General features: G+C 41.9%; 1 protein-coding gene across 1 annotated transcript; it reads right to left on the reverse strand.

The window, feature by feature from the left end:
- Positions 1-232: 232 nt before the first annotated feature.
- Positions 233-2963, reverse strand: marcksl1b (MARCKS-like 1b). Its single transcript, XM_085148229.1, has 2 exons — positions 2651-2963; positions 233-1664 (listed from the first exon to the last, which is right to left on the reverse strand). The coding sequence occupies exons 1-2, from the start codon at positions 2735-2737 to the stop codon at positions 1107-1109; spliced, it is 645 nt and encodes a 214-aa protein (XP_085004355.1). The 5' UTR covers positions 2738-2963; the 3' UTR covers positions 233-1106.
- Positions 2964-15277: the final 12314 nt, after the last annotated feature.

The raw sequence follows: 15277 nt of genomic DNA on the forward strand, positions 1-15277 counted from the left end.
CTGCCCAGAGATTACGTCCAAGTGGAAAGGTGTGCTTCTTTAAGGACTTATTTGTCTAATGGTGTTTATGTGTGTTGCTCAAATTCCTGTTGCTTGACTACTGCGAGTGGACGCCGGTTTACTCGTTAAAAATGTGATAATGTGATAGACACGCACGCTCAAGAGATTCTAAGTCAACTGTACCGTGGCAAGAGCAGTGCATGATGGAAATAAGCATGAAGACACGTAAACAGGCAGGTAACCAACATTTATTTACCATTATCAACTTTACAATAAAACCAGTAACATCTGTCAACATTAGCAAAATAAAGAACAGAAATCAATCCAATTTATTTACAGAGACAAAGCAGATTCAGGCTCACACACGACAGATAAACAACTCTGCTTCATATCAAACCGCAACAGTGAACATAGCAAGCTTAAGTGTTCTTTTTTTTTCATAGTAAGGTAAAAATCAAAGTCGTCTATCTTTTTTTTTTCTTTGAACAAACAAGACATAGCTTCTCTGAATCTTTAAGATGGTTCTCTATAATACACCACAAAATACTTCAAATTTGGGTTAAAATATAGGAATGTAAAAAGTTGGCAAGTCTTTTCTGATTTCTTTTTCTTTTTCTTCTATTTAAAAGTCATTTCAAGTGGTTGTGGTGTCCTAGTATCTTATCTAGCGTCGTTCCTTCGGCAGGAGGCATCTTGAGCTGTGGATTTTTAAGGGAAAAGATGCTTCGACCTCCATTCGTCATCCATCGTTACTTCATGGTGTCATTTGCCGGCCAGCTAGCCATTAAAAATCCCCCCAACCCCCCCTCCCCACGCACAGCGACCAAACCCGCAGCCTAAAACTCAGTCCAGGTTCAGATGTCGAGCAGTAACCAGGAAAGTGATCTAGTGAATCTAGTCTGTCGTCTTGTTATCATGACGAAAAAAGTGGCACGTCAAAGGAGTCTCTCACATACATGTGTATATATTTACATATACATATATCCATATACATATGTATACATATACACATATATATAAATATATATATATATATACTCTTAATTTTCTCTCTCTCTCTCTCTTGAAAAACAGTTCACCCAGTTCATTGTGAGCTAAACGTACAATCACTCTTTCTTTTCAGACGGAGCGGGGGTCGAGCTGCTCTCCTCTGTCGGTTTCGTGGCCTCGGGGGCAGGAGCAGCTGCCTCTTTGGCCTCCTCCTTGGGGGCCTCCTCCTTAGCTGGCCCCTCCTCCACCTTCGGAGCCTCAGCGGCAGAGGCAGCAGCGGCGTCGGCGTCAGCAGCCTCCTCCTTCACCTCCTCCTTCTTCTCCTCGGCAGGAGCAGCTGCTCCATTCTCAGCAGGCTTCTCCTCAGAGGGGGCAGCGGCAGCCGCTTCCTCTTTCACAGCCTCGCTCTTCTTGCTCTTCTTGATGTTCAGTTTGAAGTTGAAGGGCTTCTTCAGGGAGAACTTCTTCTTCTTCTTCTCTTTGGTGCTTTCTTTGGCCGCAGCCTCGCCCTCCGGTTTCGCAGCCTCTCCGTCTGCAGCAGGCGCCGGTTCGATAGTGTCACCTCCCGCACTGGCTTCAGGCTCCTTGGCGGCCTCCGCGGAGCCATTGGTAGCTGCAGCATCCCCATCGGGCTTTGTAGAGACATCGCCATTGGTCTTCACGTGACCGTTCTCCTGTAGAAAGGGTTACAAAAAAAAGAAGAAAAAAAGACACAAAATAAGTCAGGTTTCTATCAAGTCTTGTGTTTTTTAATTAAAAAACAAACATAAAATACAAACAAGAACAACTGCTGTTGGGGAGGTCTCGTATCTTTGGCGAGCATCGTTGCGCTCATCAATTAACCACCATGTCGTCTGGCTCAAGAGGCGACGCCTTGCAGTACCCTAATCAAGCGATAGGCGGCGGCAGCGCCTCACAGACCGCCCGGGTTGCCAGACAGACGGGCTCAACAAAGACGAGGCTGAAGCTCATCGACGGACGAATGAAAACACCTTCATTTGTTATTTTTTGTTTACCCAAGAAAAATGTTATAATTTTCCAGGGGAAAAACATTTAAGAAGAAAAATATTTATTTATGAAATTACCCCCCCCCCCCCCCCAAAAAAAGACTATTTGATAAGAGTGACGGAAAATCATTTCATGATGATCTCATCGTTTTGAATATTAGTGACATTTGACATCTCATTAATGACTAATTTTACTTACATTACGTTTTGGAAAGTACCAATTTGCAAGATTTGCGGTGAGACGGCAACAGGGCTCTTTTCAGGGAGGAGTAGTAGACTGCCTACGTGCGAGCAAGCCGCCCCCTCCCCCTTTTGTGACTGGCACTGTCAAAAAGCGTTCTCGGTTCGACCTCAGTGATAAATAAACACATACTTACTTGAAACTGGGAAAACCGTGACAAATAACAGCCCCCCTCCCCGCGGATTGATATGTTTTTGGGGGGAGCTCTGTGAACACCCGTCTGAGCACAAGATGCTACAAAGCCCCACCTGACTTGCCCCAAAATGTCCTCACATTCAAGTTTAATCGATTCATCGTTAGCCAAATCCGCTATATGCGAGGTTTTCGTGTGAGAAACTCAACTTTTAACAATGTATTATGCCGTCCTTCTGTGATAAAGTAGTCATACGGAGCCACTAGATGGTATATTTACCTGTCCGTTGGTTTTGGCAGCTGCAGCATCAGCGGCAGCAGCGTTTGCCTCCGCGGCCACCTCTCCCTTGGATGCCTGGGATCCCATTGTCTTCGGTGAGTAGCGGTCTTCTAAAGCAAATTAAAAAGAAAAACTAAAAAAGGCGCGTTTAAGTTAATCCAACTCCAGAGCGAGTTACGTATCCAGCGGTGAAACCGTGAAAAGTGTGTGTTTTTTAAATTTTTTTCTTCAAACAGCAGCTACTCCCCTTCGGTTGTTCCCGTTGTCTGACTTGCCACCCCGATAGAGAGAGACCCTCTAAACTCGAAGCTCGCTGAACGCGACGCTTCAACATACAGCAGGTTCAGGGCACCACCCGTGGGCGGGTCCTGTTCATGAACGGCCAATCATCGTCTGCTCCAGCCCGGCTTTGTCCAATCACCTCTGACTCCCTAATTTTCCCCGCCCCTCTAGTGGACCCCCAGCAATGAAATCAATTCAGCCTTACTAAATGCAGTGTTTTATAGGCATGAAACTAAAAAAACAATGCTGACATAGCATAAAGATAAGAGAAAAGTCTCCCACACAAAAGTAGTTTCCTTCCTTGTAGTGAGTATTACTGTATGAGTTTGCTTACCTCAATTCACATGATGGCTGATAATTCAGAGGGAAGATATGGAGCACATAGCTTCATAGAACATCTAGGTGATTACCAGATGAGAGTGAGGTATATTTATAGTAAACATTAAACCACTTGTTTGGATGTGTGTGCGGGCTTTAATAGCATTGCACCTGATACACTCAGTCATAGCATAAATTGAACTTAAAGTTGCTTTGATCAAGAAATCAGCAGTGAGAAATAATGAACACGGTATAACAACTCTATTCACTGTAGCAGTTTATTTACACAGGATGCACAAGCACCCTTAGGGCTGCAACTAGTTTTTTTGAGTTATTAATTGACTGCTAGATCCTTTCCTCAAAGTGCCAAAAAAAAAAAAAAAAGAAGTGAAAACTGCTCTAAAAAGTAGAAAGACAACCCTTTTTACCTAGATTTATTTTCCTTTCACCTCCAATTCCCACTGTCTTATTTCATGCCATTTAGTAATGCACTTCACCATTATTGTTTCACTTTTGCTTCCTGCCGTAAGTGGGGGAATTCTGACTGGACATCTTTTGGTTTCAGTCTCAGTACAGATGGTAGACGAAAACATATCTCAAATTACAGTCTGATTCAGCAATTAGTCAGACTGTCAGTAAAATCCAACACGTTTCCAGAAGTCATCTTATGGTATGAAAAAGCCTCCATATAGAGTAAATCACAGGCACAGTCTCCCTTGGGCAGTCAAATAACTTGAGAAAATAGTAGTTCCATCAGGTAGATGTATTATGCTTTACTAGCACAACACAGCTCATGAAATACAATTTAAGACGAGAAGAAGTAATTCTTGCAACACTACAGCCATCTTAAAATTCCTCTATTTTTGAAGCACGGCTAAATTAGCCTTAATTTCAGAGGTCACTTGACTATTGATTTTGCATGTATGGAAGAACAAGTCAAACCATATAAATGACTATGCCCTAAAATAAGCCTTTAAACAGCTTTTCTTTTTGCTCTAAAAAGTTATACTTCTACCACAATCTGTACTGTTGTGGAAATCTAGTAATTTTGGATTGTCATGGGTTTGATTCACTGCATCCCACTAATGGGATAGCAGTTATCTGAAATAGGCACACTGGAAGAGGAATTAGATCTAAATCTTGGTTACACAGAAATAAACGCAACCTAAATGGGCATTCAGGGAGCGCATGCTCCGCCAAGGCCAGCGTGCTCTTTTGCAGTAAAAAAAACAGTAACCCACTCGTTTCCCCATGGATCACCTCTCCGCTGTCTTGGAGTTCAGCACTTTTTAATGATGCTTTTACTGTATGTCCATTAAGTCCCTCACTGTGATGGAAGAAATCTTATGACAGTTTTCATTTAGGCGACCGTGGCTCAGGGGGTTGGGAAACGTATCTGTAACCAGAAGGTCGCCAGTTCGATTCCCGGGCTCTCTGTCCTGGTCGTTGTGTCCTTGGGCAAGACACTTTACCCTACTGCCTACTGGTGTTGGCCAGAGGGGCCGATGGCGCGATATGGCAGCCTCGCTTCTGTCAGTCTGCCCCAGGGCAGCTGTGGCTACAACCGTAGCTTGCCTCCACCAGTGTGTGAATGCGAGAGTGAATGAATAATGGCATTGTAAAGCGCTTTGGGTGCCTTGAAAAGCGCTATATAAATCCAATCCATTATTATTATTATTTATACAGAGGACTTAACTGTGACAAAATCAACAGGTGGAAACTAAAACAGAAAAAGACTGGGAATGTTTTTACCTCCAGGTACACTATTTCCCATCTAGATCTGTTCCCACCAGGAGGAGCAGCTGAATGGTAAAGTGGATTCACTTCTGTCATTCAATACAAATGAACGAAAACAACTGAATGAGAGTTTACTCTATTGTTCGATGTAGATTTAGAGGACACATTTCTGACCATCAGATTGGAGAACAGGATTCTTGTTGAGGCTAGTAGCATGTCACGCTGTCTCCTCATGTCTACGTGACTAGAATTGTTGTTCACTTCCGCTTGTCAACAACATACCAGTGCTTAAATATGCCAACGGGATGATCATGCACATTCCACCTGATCGTTCGCCTCCACAAACATTCTTCACAACAGCTGCTGATGTTAAAAACCTCAGTTACGCAAGCCAAAGACTCCAGTGTTCAGTGGCGCAAATTGTTCTTTACTGCAACCAATCTGTCTAATTGATTTTGCAAGACTCGGGACCAGTGAAATGTGTGTCCTATTAGAAACCCACCTGCTCATCTCTTTGCAGGTACAGATCAGCGATGAACAGAAATGAGTTTGAGATACTGGCTGAACTGTGTAATCATGAATGCATTTACAATGGGCTCAAAGCACAGTTTTGCATTGTCCACGCACTCCTTAATTGTCCACAGTCAGCTGTTAGTGGCATTGTAACAATGTGTGTGTCATTGTGGGGGAATTGCTGTCATGCCAACAAATGGTGAAGCGTGGAGTGCGCAGAGTCAATTGATACATACTCTCAAATTTCATGTGGCCGTCAGATTAGCTCAAGAACATTGTACAGAGAGCTTCAAGGAATTGGTTTCCATGGCTGAGCAGCTGCATCCAAGCCTTACATCACCAAACACAATGCAAAGAGTCGGATGTAGTGGCATAAAGGACGCCGCCATTGGAGTCTAGAGCAGTGGAGATGTGCTGGAGCGACGATTCACCCGTCTTCATCTTGCAATCCGATCAACGTGTCTGGGTTTTGCTGTATAAAGTTTGTTGGAGGTGTAGGTTGCATTTTAGGACTTGGGCTAAGCCCCTCAGTTGCCCTCAGTTCCAGTGAAAGGAACTTTTAATGTTTCACCATACCAAGACATTTTGGACAATTTAACTTTGTGGGAACAGTTTGGGTATAGCCCCTTCCTCTTCCAGCGTGACTGAGCACCGGTGCATAAAGCAAGGTCCATAAAGACATGGATGAGCAGGTTTGGTGTGGAAGAACTTGACTGGCCTGACCTCAACCTGACAGACGACCTTTGGGTCAAATTAAAGCAGAGACTGCAAGCCAGTCCAACATCAGCGTCTGACCTCACAAATGTGGGTCTGGAAGAATGGTCATAAATTCCCATAAACAAACTCCTAAACCATGTGGAAAGCCTTACACAAAAAGTTGAAGCTGTTATAGCTGCAAAAAATGGGCTGACTTCATATTAAACTTTGTGGATTACGAAGAATAGGATGCTACTCACATTCGTATGTGTGAAGGAAGGCAAGCAAATATTTCTGATGATATAGTGTAAGTAATTGCTAATATAATGACATTAAATAAGTAATCTTTAGTTAATTAAATTCTTGCTAAGAGATAAAGGAGAACCAAGATTAATAGTTGCTCACAGCTGGGATCTACTGAGTTGATCTTATAGCATGAGGGCTTGAAGGAGGATGGAAACACTATACATTGTTGCTTGTATGTTCATCAGTTATTTTTATCGACACTTTTCACACACATGAGAGCAACTTGTTACTCCCTGAGTTTTCTTTTTGTTTTTTTTTAGAAGAAAGTAACCAAAGCACACAAGAATTACAAAAAAATCTCACTTTATTTTGCAACACATTAATTAATAAGTAGCAACAGGCTGCACAGTGCACCAAAGTAGACATTACGTAAGATAACACTCTCTTTAATAGATAGTAAACTAAGAGAGCCGTCACCTAGTTCTTGCTTTTAAAATATGGTCAAATTAAAGTATATTTAGTGGCTATATAGTGCCATAAGATCCAAGCTAGATTATACTTAGAACGTAATGTTGCTCACATATTATGCACATCTTAGTCTTTATAATAGATAGAAAAAACACTGAGCTCACAGGGCAAAACATTTGATCAGCCTTTGTTTAATGTACTTTATTACAGGCTCACTAGAAGAAGAAGAAGGGCCTCTTAGCCTGAGTGTTGTTTAGGCTCCTGTGGAGTTTGCAGGCCTTACTTCCTCAACAATCTGCTTCCCGCAAAGGTTAAGAGTCTAAGTTGTGTCGCTGTCTGACCTCAGTAGCCTAGCATAACAAAACCATGTGAAATAAAGGTTACATTTATTGGGAGATATTAACTATAAAAAAAACTGTGTTATCATTCTTATGTGATCAGGGAAGAAGGCTATAATGCATGACCAAATTACCATGGTGGTCAGAAAAGATGGATCATTTAATTAGTAATGAAACCAAGAAATTATTACCAGCATAAATATTGATTTAATATAAATGCTTCAAATAAAAGTAGACAGAACAGATTCAAAGAAACAGAAAAGGCAAATTAGATCAGTAGGAGGTAATAGGACAAGAAAAACATGAACAAAATCAAAATGATGCTTGCTGATTAGCATTGTGGTTTTATGGTGTTATTGTGTGGTATTTCCTGGACAGGTGCAGTGACCTCCATGTGCTGGTTGCCTGGCAAACTCACTAAGGACAAGACTCCAGGAAGTCACCGCCAAGTGCTTTTAGGAAAATATATTTACCTTTTCATGCAAGCTCTTCCTACTTGCATGTGCAGGTCTTTCTGCTAAGTTAAGCTAACTGTCTCCTGTTTGTATCCTCATCAAGCGTCAACCTCCCGAGCGAAAGAAAATTCCTGTAATGGCCATTGAGGTTGTCTCCAAGAGTCAGCCACCATAGAGTCCCATGTTAAAATAGTCAGCTTTACAGGATTAAAAAACATGTTTACAGCTAAAAAACAAACAAACAAAAAAAACGTGTTTAGCAACTACTGATAGCTTCCTTATGGTGGATGAATTGTATTTATCAGTCATCTATCTAGATAGTATCAAAGGGCATGGGCTTCTTTGATAGAACAGAGTGAAATTCTAGTTTATTACAAGCTTGTTGCTTAGCAATGATGAGTAGATGTCTTATAAATTTAGCTTGCTAACCAGGCTTGCAAGCAATAACTGAAAACGTAACTCTCGAACCTCTCATTTAAATATAATCACATTACACACATAACCTCCCAACACTGATGGTCACTGGTTTCAATATAATTACATCCATCTTTCATATATATATATATATATCTTCTTATAGTGACAGTCTACACTTCTGACAACTCAGTCCACAACAAACTTAACAAAAGACATTTGTCTTAGTCTCATTTATGGACTCGAGGCATGAATGCATTGTCCTGTTAAAACAGGAAAGGGCCTTCTCCAAAATGTTGCCACAAAGTTGGAAGCACATTATTCTCTGAAATAGCATTGTATGGTGAAGCAATGAGACTTCCCCTGAATTGGAACAAATGGCTCCAGCCCAAACCAAAGAAAACAGCCCCAAACCAGAGGAATGCAAGAGAATCCCAAATGGGGTTTACTTTTGGCCATGTTGTTGTTACCTTTGTCTCATTTATGGAATTGCCTTTGTATTCTCAATGTCAATATCAAAGCAAAGAAGCATCTTTATGGGTGGCTGTTTGGAAAACAGAAAATGTTATAGTGGCAGGACAAAAAAAGTCTACGAGTCTACCTTTGTAAATGGATTTGTAAATGGTTGCTCTTGCTGCCCTTGTAAATGTCATAATAATGTGTCCACTGTGTACTGTGGAATGCCTGGCACGCAGGCTCTCCCGTCTTCTCAAGCCATCTTCTCCTGTGAATGGGCTTCTTCACCCCTCCTGAGGTAACTCACGCCTGGAGGAGGTTGGGGGTGGGTGGTAGTGGTGGTGGGCGGGGGGTGGGGGGCCTTGAGGGGTGACGAGCGCCATCATGGTTGACTTCTGCAGCCTGAACTACATAAACTGCTCCATTCTTCTTTTCCCCTGAAATCTTAGACACTGTGTGATGCCAACGACGGCTGTGAGACCAGTGACGAAGAACAGACTCATCATCTCCTCACCTCCGCAGCGCCACTCTTAACACTTTTTGCTCTGTGTAATGCACGTCTGCGTGTTTGCACATGTGCCCCTGTGTTTCATGTGTATATAAGGGAAGCATTGTCATGGGACCAAGCTAGCGTCAGGGGGAGAAAGGCACAAAGGAGTGCTCCTTCACTCGTAGATGCACATTATACACACACAAAGCATTGGTACGTCAGCTGTGACAGGGTTCATATAGATGTGCTGAGGGCTGGAATGCAGACAGGATGGGGAAAAAGAGGAGGAAAGGGGGTTCTAATCAGTACGTCAGAGCAGAGACGTCAGATATAAAGAAAGCGGTGGCTGGGGGAGAAAGAAGATAGCTGGAGGTAGAGGCAGTCAACGCATTGTTTGGACATCGCATGCACTGGAATGACGTGCTGATAGCTTTGGTGATAACATGAGGTGCAGGCAAAGAAGTGACAAGAGGTCATCAAACAGCTGTTAACCCCTCCCCAATTCCAATGCCTTTACAAAGGCAGGACTGGGACGGGATGGAGACAAGAAGACTCAAGATAATGGTGCCAAGTGAAGCAAAGTGGGCGTGAATGAGTCGCATTTAACGACAGAGTTTTGAAAAGATGATAGACAGAAAATATATAGAAAAACCTTGAAAATTTAAACCTCATTTAGGATTAGAGGTATTGTTTGGCTGTGATCTAGCCACATCCTAACAAGCACAATGTTAAACCTAGAATTTATTTTTCAGATTAGAGTATATAGGCATTCTACCTCCTCAATTTGGTAAAAATTCAATAATGTGTTTTGTGTTATTTGGAAATGCTGATCATTCTGAGACTCATAAGTCTACATAGCTTAATTGCTGCCAAATATTATTCTGAGCAGTGTTTAAAACTACATGTTAACACAGCCACTAAACGAGGAAAGGCCATGGCTTTTGCTACAGTTTTGCTACACTTGGACACTTTAATCTTCATATTAATATCAGTAATATGGAGCTTTAAATTGTAAACATGAATATGGAAATAACTGAAAAGACAAAGCAATACTTCACCTCAAAGGAATGAATACCCGCAGTTCACAGCAACTTCTTGCAGCCCATTTTAATAGTTCTGGACATTTGCTACATCCAGAGAAAGATGTAGCAAATGTCCAGAAGCATTTCCAGAGAAAGATGTAGCAAATGTCCAGAAGCATTTCCGTCTCTCTGCCAGCTGTTGTGACTGTCTGTCACCATCAGGTAATGGTGCATAATGATAAAGATGCACCAGATAGAAAAGGAGAACTTCCCAGTTAAAACTTAAACCACCATCGTGGCTGTTAAGATGTATGTGTAACATGTGAAAACATTACATTCGATTTAAGTGGGTGAAAAAATTACGAGTCTTGGTGCCCAAAGCTAAATTTGATCAAGACAGAACATCTAGGAGGAGATCAGGAACAAACTAGTTCAATTTAATTCATTTTTATTTCTATAGCGCCAAATCACAACAACAGTCACCTCAAGGCACTTTATATTGTAAGGTAGATCCTACAATATGCATACAGAAAAAAACCTAACAATCATATGACCCCCTATGAGCAAGCACTTTGGCGACAGTGGGAAAGAAAAACTCCCTTTTAACAGGAAGAAACGGCCGGCAGAACCAGGCTCAGGGAGTACCTTCTCAGGACGGCTTGATTCAGTTTTTAGGGTTTTCCACTAGTTGGTACTACCTGGTACAAGGTACCTTTTTAGTACCTACTCAGCTGTACTAGGAGTAGGTACTACTGGAAATGGTTATTAGATAAGTAAAGGGAAGTGTCAAAGCTGCCAACAGCGTGGACTCACGTGTAGCAGATGTTTTAGGGAAATACTTTGGTATGTGTGGGGGGAGGGCATTCAACCTTCTTCAGGAAGTCACCTAACTTTTTCAGTTTTACTATGTCAGGATGGAGCAGTGTGAGAAAGGTACTTTCCAATCAGGTAACAGTACTGCCATGACTAAGCGCATGTGGGAAATGAAAGTATGATGTCATAACCACAAAGGCAAACACGCACGAGTGGGAAAACAGTTCATTCAGTTATCATTTGTTTTTATTGGTTCGGCACAAGCAGTGAATGTGAATGGCAAGTTTCCATATATGCTTCAAAAATAAACAACTTGCCAAAAGCACCACTGAACTTTAATGTGTCGCTGACATCAAACTCCTCGGCTTGAACGAGCCAATCACCTCCTCCAACTGTCAGAAAAGGATTATTAGCCACATCACTAAAAGTGTAACAGAGCCCAATCATACCCTTTAACTTTCTCCTTGCTGTCACCTTATCAAACCAAGCTAAACAGCTGAGCCTCGGGGAATTCTCTGAGTTTTTCCTGCCCTTTGACCTGCCCTACCCCCACCCTTTGATTGCATGACTTGAGGTCATTGCCTGAGGCTCTTGAAACAACTTTGGTATGCTGACTACATCTCCCAGTTACTTTTACCTGCCCTGTGTCTTTAATCCCACGGTAGCTGTAATTTATGTTAACGTCAGCGACTTCTTTTATCTTACATGTGACGGCAAATGCCACCCCCTCACTGTCCTTTTGTTTTCTTGCAGTCAATGAAGCTCTGTAGCCCTGGATGTTCAGATGATCTCCTAAAGCCTCCATTGTTTCACTCTATGTATGAGCATCACAATTCTGGCTGGAGGGTTAGAGAAGAGCTGAATGAAGACAGTGAGAGACGGAGACAGAAAGGCTGAGGGACAGAGGCTTATGGTCTTACATCAGAAGAGTGTGAGAGTGCTCTGAAAGTTCATCAACACCTTCCTTTGTATTATTTTTTGAACATCACTTTTTGAAACTGTTTATAGGCGACCACGCCAATTTTTTTTCTTTTTTTCTTTTTTTTTGAAAATGGATGCAACGCTTGCCCTGGATTATAATCAGGATTTTAATCAAAGCCAGCCAGTCAATATCTAGGACTCGCACAATCACATAAGCAGTGACTTTGCAGCAATAGGCAGCATATGGTCTAGCATTTGAGCTGACAGATGTCCAAGATGGACAAATAGAGAGCAGAGCAAAAAAATAACCTTTGAGCTGCCTTAGTAGCTAGGGTCAAAAGCCTCGGAGCCGGGGGGCAAACAACAACGAGCAAGGAAATGGGGTGGTGGAGTGTTGTGTGGTACACAAGTCCAGCTAAGTAGGTTCCATTAATATGTTGTCTGGAGCGACACACGGACACTTTGACACATTCACACAACAAGAATAAACTCCAATGTCAGGGACTTTCCATTTACAATCCAAATACTACCACTGAGGCATCAAGTACGGCGAGCGCCCACGTGACATTTTACTTTTACTTTTGCTTTTTATGTCCAATTACAAACAAATTTATTATCAGAGGGGGAATCCCTGTGGGGATTTCCCTCAAGTTATGTATCACAATGTAAATAACAATGTGAAATACTGAGCAGGAGAAAAAGGATGTGTTGGCTGAGGACTTTCTGAATGGCATAAAGGGTATTTCTTTAAGAACTGTAAGGCTTTATTTTGAAATAAGGCTGGATTTTTGGGGGAAATAATGTAGGGTTTGTGTTAAATGTGGAAATTCAACATTGCTCTTGGGGAAATTACAGCCCCCCCCCCTCCCACACACACACACACACTCAAAATGCCAGTCTGTCTTTGTCTAACATACTGTATACATAAACACAGGCATGTACACACACACATGCACGCACACACGGCTGGCACATACAGCAGCAAAAATGGTGTCAGCCCATTATAAATCCTTTTTGACATATGAGCATGCCAGCGACCTTATTACCATGACAACAGCTTCTACACACTATAATGCTGTGGCAATGCTGGCACAATATGACACAACAACGTGGACACTTATTGTGCGATGTGTTGCTGAGAGGCGAACCACTTGCCTTTTATTTTCCTTTCATGCTCTCTGGCTCTCACCTCTTGTCCTGTTGGGTTTTTTTCTCTCTATTTTTCCTGCTTCTCCTGGCCATGTGTGTTTGTGTGTGTGTGTGTGCGTGCGTGCGTGTGTGTGTAGAGGGGATGTGTAATGCATTTGAAGTATTCAGGTATAAGGAAGAGTCTGGGAGCTGGAGAGAAAAGCACTCTTCCAGCAGCTTTCAAAACCAGATTGATATAAAGGTAGGTCAGGCCTATCTCTGCATTTGCGAGCTCTCACTTCTCCAGTGTGTGTGTGTCTGTGTGTGTGTGTGTTTCAAATCTGTGTACACCCACGCGAGAGTCCTAAAATAAATGCTTCTTCTTTCATACATGTGAGCACATTCAGCAGAACTGCACAACACATCCACCCCCTCCTTTTTCCTCTTCTGCCTCCTCCTCTCTACTTTACCATCCATCCAGCGAGAGATGGAGGGAATGCCAAAGTAAAGCAGGGAAATGGGAACACACTGAAAGAAGGGAAATCAGGCTTGCGCATGCTATTTGGACCAAAAAATTTGAGAATCTTAGGCTGGTATGCCTTTCTGTGTTTATCTCTTGTACGCATGCAAGGCATTCAGCTTCGAGGAAAGCAAGAATTTAACAGAAATCAAAACAGAAAGTGTACTTGTGGAATGATTTTAAAGATAAGACAAGTTAGTGCTGGAATATGACATCTGTGATAGGAAAACCTATCAAACCATTAATATCTGATACCTGAAAAAATGAACTTCTGATACTGGTGCCCAATAGCGTATCAAGACAGGTTGATGTTTGGGGATTTAGCCTACAGCATAACCTAAATGCCTTGTATGTAGTCATCCAAAAAGCTAACGCTATGTAGCCCAATAATGTATTTGCGTACTTCCTGATTCCTTAGTTTTTTGCATATGTGCCATACTTAAAAGTTTCATCAAAAAAAGCTGAGTTCAATTTCTCTAGCCAAACCCAGGCCTGGTTACTGCCAGATCTGTTGAATTAAGAAATCACTTATACAGAGGCTGCCTGACAAATTGAAGTAGGCTGAAAGATCTCAAAAAGAAACACATCAGCTAAGATGTCATTGATATATCTCAATCTGGAAAGGGTTGTGAAGCCATTTATAAGGTTTTGGGACTCCAGCGAACCACAGTGAGAGCCAAATAGAAAAAAACAAACAAAAACAAAACAGAACAGCATTAAAAAACTGAAGGGCTCACTTGCCTCAGTTAAAGTCAGAGTTCATGATTCAACAATAAGAAAGAGACTTGGTAAAAACAACATCCATGGAAGAGTCCTGTTACATTTGGTGTAAAACTAACACACCACTTCATAAGATCATCATAGCAAGAGTCAAACAGGTTGGTGGTAGTACTATGGTCTGCATTACTGTTTCAGGACCTGGACGACTTGAAACAGTGAATTCTGCTCTCTACCAGAAAATCCAGAAGGAGAACGTCTGACTATTAGTGCTTCTTCTGAAGCTCAAACTCACTTGGGATATGCAGCAGAAAGATTATCCAAAACACACCAGCATGACTACATCTAATTGGCTCAAAAAGGTTTTGGAGTGGCCTTGTCAAAGTCCCGACTTAAATCAGACTGAGATGCTTTCATGACCTAAGACCTTTAACTTTTTTTTCTTTAATAACTAAAATCATAATTTTAAAACTATAATTTGTATTTACTTGGGTTATCTATGTCTAATAATAAAAATTTGTTATACAATCTGAAACATTTAAGTGTGAGAAATAAGAAAGAAAGAATAAGATATCAGGATGTCAATCATTTTTCACAGTACTGTAGTTACAATGTTGAGTGGTTCTCCTGAACATGAAAGGGAATGAGACAGTGCTAACCACAAAGAGGAAGTAGTTTGAAAACAACATAAAAAAAATCAAAATGCATATACAAGCAAGCCAATCGCTAAAATTGAAAGTTTCCATTGTTTTTAACACTGGGTGGCTGTAGCTCAGGTGGCAGAGCCACTAATCAGAAGGTCAGTGGTTCGATCCCAGGCTGCCTCCTGGCTGCATGCCAAATATCCTTGGGCGAGATACTAACCCCATGTTGCCTACTGGTGGTGGTCAGAGGGCCCGGTGGCGCCAGTGTCCGGCAGCCTCGCCTCTGTCAGTGTGCCCCAGGGCAGCTGTGGTTACAATGTAGCTTGCCATTACCAGTGTGTGAATGTGTGTGTGAATGGGTGGATGACTGAATGTAGTGTAAAGCGCTTTGGGGTCCTTAGGGACTGAGTAAAGCGCTATACAAATGCAGGCCATTTACTCAGTTTGAC

Source organism: Neolamprologus multifasciatus, chromosome 22 (assembly GCF_963576455.1).
Source record: "Neolamprologus multifasciatus chromosome 22, fNeoMul1.2, whole genome shotgun sequence".
Taxonomy (NCBI): Eukaryota; Metazoa; Chordata; class Actinopteri; order Cichliformes; family Cichlidae; genus Neolamprologus; species Neolamprologus multifasciatus.